At 29.5% G+C, this 8,327-nt stretch overlaps 2 protein-coding genes across 5 annotated transcripts in view; both read right to left on the reverse strand.

Moving 5' to 3' along the window:
* Nucleotides 1-252: 252 nt before the first annotated feature.
* LOC111678177 (peptide-N(4)-(N-acetyl-beta-glucosaminyl)asparagine amidase) lies at nucleotides 253-3,395 on the reverse strand. Its single transcript, XM_023439440.2, has 7 exons — nucleotides 2,712-3,395; nucleotides 2,505-2,608; nucleotides 1,832-2,347; nucleotides 1,447-1,769; nucleotides 1,300-1,384; nucleotides 1,138-1,234; nucleotides 253-1,078 (listed from the first exon to the last, which is right to left on the reverse strand). Exons 1-7 carry the CDS (start codon nucleotides 3,136-3,138, stop codon nucleotides 657-659), a joined length of 1,974 nt encoding a protein of 657 aa, XP_023295208.2. The 5' UTR covers nucleotides 3,139-3,395; the 3' UTR covers nucleotides 253-656.
* A 3,075-nt stretch (nucleotides 3,396-6,470) lies between these two features.
* Nucleotides 6,471-8,327, reverse strand: part of LOC111678165 (tumor protein D54) — a 5,813-nt gene continuing 3,956 nt past the window's right edge. For all 4 annotated transcript variants that reach the window (XM_046954866.1, XM_046954867.1, XM_046954864.1 and 1 more), the window contains one exon: nucleotides 6,471-6,597. In XM_046954866.1, coding sequence (XP_046810822.1) covers nucleotides 6,508-6,597 — 90 coding nt within the window. In that variant the 3' untranslated portion in view covers nucleotides 6,471-6,507. The remainder of the gene's footprint in view (nucleotides 6,598-8,327) is intronic.

Raw genomic sequence — 8,327 nt, forward strand, 5'->3', positions numbered from 1 at the left:
CTTCGTAGGCGACTGACGCAAAAAAATTTGACGGCGTCTTAAAATTGACAGTAAACGGGTGGTTATGTTTTCATTAACGTTAAGTTTTTAATTTTTTAACGATTTTAAATTGAAACGGAATCCTAAAACTTAAAAAGTGGGCTTTTGGGAGGAAATATTAAAAAAATCGAATTCTCTACGAGATATTCGTGAATGATATTTTATGTTTCAACTCTTAAATCTTCCTATAATTGTAAAAAAATCGTATTTTTGTTTATTTCTATAATACATATTTATACACTTGTTTATTGTTACATAATTTAAATTTGTTTTTTTTTTTTAAATTAACGTAATGGAATACATATGTATGTATACATAATTGTGAATATTTCACATTTGCAATAATAGCAGTATAACTCACATTTTATGCATTTTACTTAAAATTTTGAACATTTTTCAGAATTTGTTTTTAGTTTAAGCTATAACAATATTATTGCAAATGAGCGATATGATTGGATTAGTATTTAGTTAATACATGGTTTTATTAATACATATTGCACTAGAATTTATTAAATTATAAAACATGCAAATTTTTCCTCGAATACAATTTCACAGGGAAAAATTTTGAAATATTTTGAAAAACTTTAATATTCTTAAAATTTTTTTCCCCAACAATTTTACTCCAGTTCAATTTGTAAATCAAAAGGATATTCATTGGAATTTAATGATTGACGAAATAGCTGTGTATGCTGCCAGGCAACATCACCTTTACCTCCCGACAATCTAGCACATATTTCAAATTCTTGACAATTTTCTAAAGTATTTACAATAACATTATTCTTACAATCCCTTAATAGCACTTCAATTTGACCCTCGCCAAATGTTTTCTTTTCTAAATTCAATTTAAAACGTTTAACTTTAAGATTACCTTGGGAAAAATTAAATTTCCAAACAATTTTAGCAAAATCACTATCCTCTTGTCTTGCCAAATAAACCATTTTCCAATCACGTTCAACTTTGCGTAAGATATTCTCCGAAGAGTACTGACAACTTTGCCAGGTTTTGTGAGAGGAGATAGGAGTGCTTAAACCAGAAGTATCTGAGAATAGTGAAAGAAAATAAATCATTAAAATATCTTTTAACAATCACAATACTAACCTTTTAAATAACGTTCATAGGTATCGCTAGAGCAGGAGTAGCGCAAGTTAAACTGTTTCCTGGCAATTTCCTCATCATTTAAGGTAAAAATATATATCTATATTATAAAGCAGACAAATGTTATAAAAAGCATAAACATTTCAAATAAAAAAAGAAACTAACATTACTAAAACTATGTTCACCACGCGATTGACGCCATGTTAAACTGCCAGAACTGCGTCCTTTTAATTCATTCTCCGTAGGGGGCCTTAAAAATCAAATTCTTACGTTTACTAATACAAAAAACTATACAAAAATTATTCATCTCACCGTTCCACAGTCAGTTCAATTAATTCCAACATACAACGTTGACTTAAAATCTTTTTACGCTTTTCACTTAGATGCATTTGTCTTTTTTTGCGTATTGCAATAATCGCTTCAATTAATTCATTTTCCGTACAGAAACGTCTTTTTAATAGTGTATCCTTGTGATTGTTGCAATAGCGCCAAGTAACATCTTGTATATCATCACAGGAATAGGCAAATACATAATCGATATTACGTTTCCAGCCATGTTGATACATTAAGGGTGAATCGACCACATTATCGGAGGGATCTATGTGTAACCAACGTAATTGTGATTCGGAATAAACCTAAATGTAAAAAATATACAAATAGAATAGAAATTTTCAAAATAAACATCAATCATATTTACCTCTGTCCAAACATGATCAAATAACGAGTGTACAATACGTGCATCAAAATCCAAGCAGCGACATAGAAACGTAAAACAATTTGCATATTCTCCACAACGACCTTTGCGTGATACCAACAACTGAGCTATATCATTATAACGATAGAATTTTGTCTCTTGGCCACAACACATGCCAACTTCTACCCGACATTCTCCCTCAGTTTGGGTACGTTTCAATTTGCTTTCCTCACTGCCACAAACTTTACACGGTATATTATTAATCCATTCGAAAAATTCCGTATTAAACCAATTAACTAATTCCACCAATATCAAATCACGTATGCAAAATTCCTTAACGTCAGCAGCTGCTGTCTGTTGCTGTGCTTCCTGCATGGCCATTAGTTTTTCACTAGCTTTTTGTGTTAAATCATCAATAGGTATTAGAGCACGTCCAGCTTCTAAGAGTTTTTCATCCTCATACTGCATAACGGCATCAGAGTATAACTCTAAAGATTGTAGAAAACTATTTGTAGTTCGCTGAAATGAAGATTTTTCATTAGAAATTCACAAAAGGAAGAGTTGTAATTTAGATTTTTTATATCGAATTTGAAAAATTAACACTTTAATATTGTACTAGATGTTTTCATAAGTATTTATTGCTTAAGTAAAAGTTCCTTCCCACTATTTAACTTACCAATACTCGTGGAAATGTTATTCGTTGTTTATATGGTCTAGATGCTTCAATTGGTTTCGTGATTTCATTTGCTTTTAGCGTAGGGGCCATTGCTTTAGAATTTACTGTAAAGAGAAAAAAATAATAATTAATTTTAGCATTAAACTAGTTTGTGGTTTCAAAAGCTGAGCTATGTTATTATAAATCATCTATACAAGTGCCACTAACCTTCTGTTATAATTTCCTGCTTATGATTCAACCAATAATCACGACGTTTTACTAAAGCATCACGATAAGCACGTATTACATCTAATGAAGCTTCCAAAGGTAATTTATATTCGCTGCCACTATGTCTAAAACCAATAGCTGTCAATAGTTGGCTACAGCCTTCCAAGGATAGTAGTTTTTCCTTAATAGATTTATTTTCACTGCGTATAGTACGATATTTTAGTTCGTTGGGATATTTAAGGACATTATCTAAGAGTACGAGTAAAATGCGCACTGCTTCTAAGTATGCTTCTTTGGTATTCTTCAATGAGCTTAATACGTTCGTTATCGTTGTTGAGGGTTGCGGTGGGGAAGAAGTAGAGCGTAACGCTGCAGCAGTTGTCGCCGGTTCTATGGACCAGATGTATTTGTAGTCTACTTGAGACATGACGTGCAAGATTAGTGTACTTTTTTTATTATCAAACAAAGAAAAATTTGTTTTTCGCAGGCGGGTGGTGCAGGCAGTATATAGGTATTTTAATAATTACGTATGAACTTTAGTTTTAAAATGCGTAGATTTTTTTAATGATTTCGCTTTAATATACAAAACAAATTAGTATTTGTATAATTTATAAATAAAAAGATTAATTAACAATTTTCTTTACTTTATTGTTATCGTATTTTCAAATCTAAACAATACGTAAAATTTTTTTTATTTTGATTTTTTTGTAAACACAACAAAAACAACAACACCACAGCTGACTAACAGTAGTGAGATGCCAGTGTGTCATTACAGATTTGAGAAATAAAAAGGAACAAATAGAGTGGCCAGTGTTTTTAAAAAAAATTAACAGCTGTTTACAATTGGGACGTCTGACGACAAGCGTTTTGTTAAGAAAATATACATATTTTGTGCGTTAATTTTTGGTTTTCATGTATGTTTAAATGCATTTAATTTATTTTATTATTAAATTCTATAGTTTTTTATCTAAATAAATTTTTAAGATTTCTTTTAAATTTTGCAAATTTAACGAACATTTATTCAAATTTTTTCATAGGATTCTATAAATCGATTTACGATTTTTTATCTCTGGTCGAAAAAGATCGGAGTCAAATAATTTGCTAGAAAAAAAGTCGACTGTGTTGGATACCGTGACACTGTGACATAAAGGGAAATGAGATTGCAGATGAATTGGCCCGACAGGTCTCGGATATGGAGCTCGACAGATGGGTCTGTTCGGTAAAACCCCCCATTTGTCATTACTATAGGCTAATTTCCGAATATTTTAAAAACTTCACCAACCGATCCTGGTACAGTAGACTGGATTGTAGGGTTTCTAGGACACTATGGCCGAAGTTAAATCCAAAAGCAACCAGAATACTATTAGGATTGGACTGGAAGAGTATAAGGATTCTAGTAGGGGTAATAACCGGACACTGCTCAATTGGAGTCTTTATGGGTAATGGGGTCGTTAACACACAGGATTTTTGCAGGTTGTGTAACGTCGAAAAAGAACTGGAGACAGTAGGGCCACTGTCCCAGATTACAGTGTCTGAGACTGAAATGGCTAGGTAAAGGATTCCACGATGAACTAGGAGATGTAGCAGGGTGTAACCTAGGCGACCTGTTGGGCTTCATCAGGGGATTTTTTTGGATTTTCAGATAACAGACATTTAAGAATTTCCCTTCCATGGCCACTCTCATTTTCTGTTCTCTTTTGGAGGGAAAATCTTACTCTTCTTATCTCTCTTCTCTCTGTCTTCTTTTGTTTTCTCCTGGTTCTTTATTAAAGGGAATTACAATGGACCTTTGGGTCTCCGAGTGAATGTATACATTGATATACAATCCTTTTAAACTAAACTAAGACGACTTCATTAGTAAAAGTCGCAATAAAAATTACAAAATCCTTATAATAAGAGTTCGAAAAGTCGATTTATAATTTGCCAAAAAGATAACTTTGGATCATTTTTTAATCGAATTAAAAATCAACTTTCAAAATATCGATTTTCTTCTTGATTAAACTCATCTTTATTGATTTTTTCTTGGTAAAAGTTTAATATCCCGTTTACACGATGCAATTATTCGTCATTCAACCTGTCATTCTTCATTCAACATATAATTACGAACTGTATTACATGTTTCGTCAAATACAATTTTATACCATGTTCACACGATACAATACTTTGTCATTACTTCATTCTTCTTTATTTAACCCCCAAATACAAAATCCATCTAACACTTCAGATCCGAATTACACAAGCTGTACAAAAAATTTGTCGTGGAAACGGGTTAATTTACTATTGTAATTCAAAAACCGCAATTCAACTCATCGTGTGAACGTGGTATTATAAGGGCGAGTTTTTCTGATAAAGATAATCTTCAGCTGTATTTTCAGTTATCAGTAACGATTACTTATTGTCTTAGTTTAACTGAGTGTAATTGGCCAACTAAACTCAAGTTATAAGTTAGAAAACACAATTAACAACAAACAATGATTTCGGAAGAACAAAAACTTAATATTTTAAGTAAATTGCAATTTTTTGATTTATTTTGTTTTATTTATCATTGTTTTAAATGTTTATTTAACATTTTTGCAAAATTTTCCATTTTACAAAAGTATTGTTTGCAAAAAAACAGCTGTTCATTGTTTATGTTTTTGAGTGAAAAGTTGGCAATACTAACGAAGTTAACTGAGCTTAAATCTAAAACTGAAAAACACAATCATCGGTTAAAGTCCGCCTAAATTTGTTCCAAGTTTAATCTAACAGCAAGTTAAGCCTAGTTTAACATGGGAGTAAGAAACCCGGCCTAAGTCAGCTATTTTCTTTAAGAAAATAATAAATAGAAAAAAATTATCAAACATTTTCTCTAAATTGGCAAAAGATTGCCAACTCAGCAACAGCTGTATGAACCGCCAGTTTTTTTTTTTACCCAATGAAGGATGTCCAATCACAGAAATTCTGTTACGAATCTGTAGATAATTTACTTTAAATAGAGAATTTATTAAATGATTTCTTAAAATAGAAAACTTAACGAAAATTTTCTTTAAACTGATTTTTTTTTTTTTAAATTTTTTCAAATTTCTTTTTCAAAATAAAGATTACATTATTTTTATATATATTTTTTACATATAAATAAATTTTATTTTTTTTTGTTGTTGTTTACATAAAGTAGAAGTAGACATACATACATCATCATTATCATCATTAATATAAATTAGCATGTTTAATAATTTTACGTGTGTATTTTCAATAAAGGCAATTTTTTTTTAAAAAAAGGGCGCATTAAAAAATGTTCAATTTAAAAACATTTTCTTTCAAAAACTTTTATAACAATTCAAAAAAAAGATTTTATAATTTATTTTCTATCACAAACATAACATGAATGGAATGAATTTTAATTATTGTTATAATAATGATAATAAATATATTATAATGCCAAATAGTTGTTTTTGTTGTTGTTTGTGTTTAAGAAACTCTCGTTGAATAATTATAATAATAATAATGTTAGATTAGTTAATTATTTTTAGTATTTTTATTATTAATTGCAAATGATTAATGCAGTTGTTGTATGTAAATGTGTGTGTGTAAGTTTTAATCAAATCATGATATAAATTTTATTGATCTGTAAGCGCGCCTGCGTGCGTTAATTAAATTTTAGTTTCCTTTTTTTATTTTTTTCCACAAATTAATTAAAAAAAATCTTCTTTATTTTTAAAGTTTTATAGAAATTTTGAAATTGTTTAAACCTATATAGTTTTTACAAAACTTGTTTTTTTCTCTGTTGTTGTTCATGTTCATTAAGAGCGTAGTTGTTTTAAGGTGTATTTAAGGCAGAGGAATTATTTTCACGTAGTTCATCGGGGAAACTGCTAACAGAGCCAGAACGTGAAGTAGATACTTTTGTCTGTAATAGATAAAAAAAAACAAAGAAAATATTTAGATATATTGTATAAGAAACTAAAGAAAAACTAAATTTAAAATTTATTATGTAAATAAATAAAGATGAAAATATATATATTTAAAACATGCATTTAAAATAAACCCTCCATTCACAAGAATCATTTTTAATATATAAATTCAATGTTATAAAATAATTAAGCCTCAAATTTATGAGAAAAAAAGATGGAAAAAGTTTTTAAAATTTCCATGAATTTTAAAGTACATTCAATGCAGCTTCATTCATAGTATTTTAGGTCTAGTACATTAGATTTTGATGCTGAAAACAAATAAAATTGGATTGTTTTTGAAAACTTTTTTGGCCAACCAAATATAGTTAAGTATACCGAATAGAAAGAATTCTTAACTTTTATACTATATTCTGCATGATAATAAACTAAAAGCTATGGCAAAGAAGATCTAAGAATAGTTTTCGTGTAAAGGACTCATTTTTTTTTTCATTGCCCTTCAAAACCTTAGAGAAGATGTTCGGCGTTTTGAGGTGCAAGATACCAAATTGTCGTTTTAAAAATCTGCATGTGAATCATTACCAACTACACTATTAAAGCCGGCTTTAAACGATCACACAAGTAATATGATCTGTCAAAGTTTTGTGTAGAGGAGTGCGGATGGGATCGTCTAAACGCAATATGTAATGAAACCATCACACATTGAGAGAGAATACAGATGGAAAATTTGACAGTCGTATGGCTCTCTTCATTTTTTGAAATGATTCAAAAAACAAGACGGTTTCATTAGATTAGGGATGTATTTTTATGTAAACACGTATAAAAAAAGTGAAACAGCTGTTTCCATCTGACTTTTTAATCATACGACTTTTATTCTCTTTTTTTGTTATACGGATGGAATTTTATTTTACTTTTTCATTAGACTTGTCGTACGTAAAGTGTAATCGTCTGAAGGGCCCTTTATAGGGTTCTATAAATCGACTTTCGAATAAAAAAAGTCGAAGTCGACTATTTTCTCCAAAAAGTCGATAACTCGACTCGAAAAAGGTCGATAAGTCGAAAAAAATCGCATGAAGTCGAAAAAAGTCGAAAAGTCGTGAAAAGTCGTGAAAAGTCGGAAAAAGTCGAAAACTTAAAAATTGTAGAAACAAGCCAAAAATATTTGAAAATTTTAAAAAAGTGAAAAAAGTCAAAAACTCTAAAATAGTCGGAAAAACTCGAAAAAAGTCAAAAAATAGTCAAAAGAAGTCAAAAAGTCGAAAAATGTTGGAAAAAGTCGAAAACTCAAAAATTGTAGAAACAAGTCAAAAATAGTTAAGAATTTTAAAAAAGTGAAAAAAATTCAAAAACTCGAAAAAAGTTAAAAAATAGTCGGAAAAAAGTCGAAAGAAGTCAAAAAGTCGACTATTTATAAAATACTTATAGTCGAAAAGTCTAAAAGTCGACTTTTAATTAAATGAAAAAAGTCGAAAAAACGACTTTTCATAAAATGCAAAAAGTCGAAAAGGCGAAAAGTCGTCTTTTAACTAAATGAAAAAGGTATGGTATTTGGTTGAAAAAGTTTCTATCTATCTATCTATCTATCTATCTATCTATCTATCTATCTATCTATCTATCTATCTATCATTCTATCCTTCTATCCTTCTATCTATCTATCTATCTATCTATCTATCTATCTATCTATCTATCTATCTATCTATCTATCTATCTATCTATCTATCTATCTATC

Source organism: Lucilia cuprina, chromosome 6 (assembly GCF_022045245.1).
Source record: "Lucilia cuprina isolate Lc7/37 chromosome 6, ASM2204524v1, whole genome shotgun sequence".
In the NCBI taxonomy this organism is placed as follows: Eukaryota; Metazoa; Arthropoda; class Insecta; order Diptera; family Calliphoridae; genus Lucilia; species Lucilia cuprina.

Excerpts from the sequence above, each read along its gene's own strand:
- LOC111678177 (XM_023439440.2), bottom strand. The coding sequence starts at position 3,138 with ATGTCTCAAGTAGACTACAAATACATCTGGTCCATAGAACCGGCGACA. Across the intron at positions 2,348-2,504 it reads TAACATTTCCACGAGTATTG|CGAACTACAAATAGTTTTCT; the intron begins GTAAGTTAAATA and ends TCTTCATTTCAG. Across the intron at positions 1,079-1,137 it reads CTATGAACGTTATTTAAAAG|ATACTTCTGGTTTAAGCACT; the intron begins GTTAGTATTGTG and ends CACTATTCTCAG.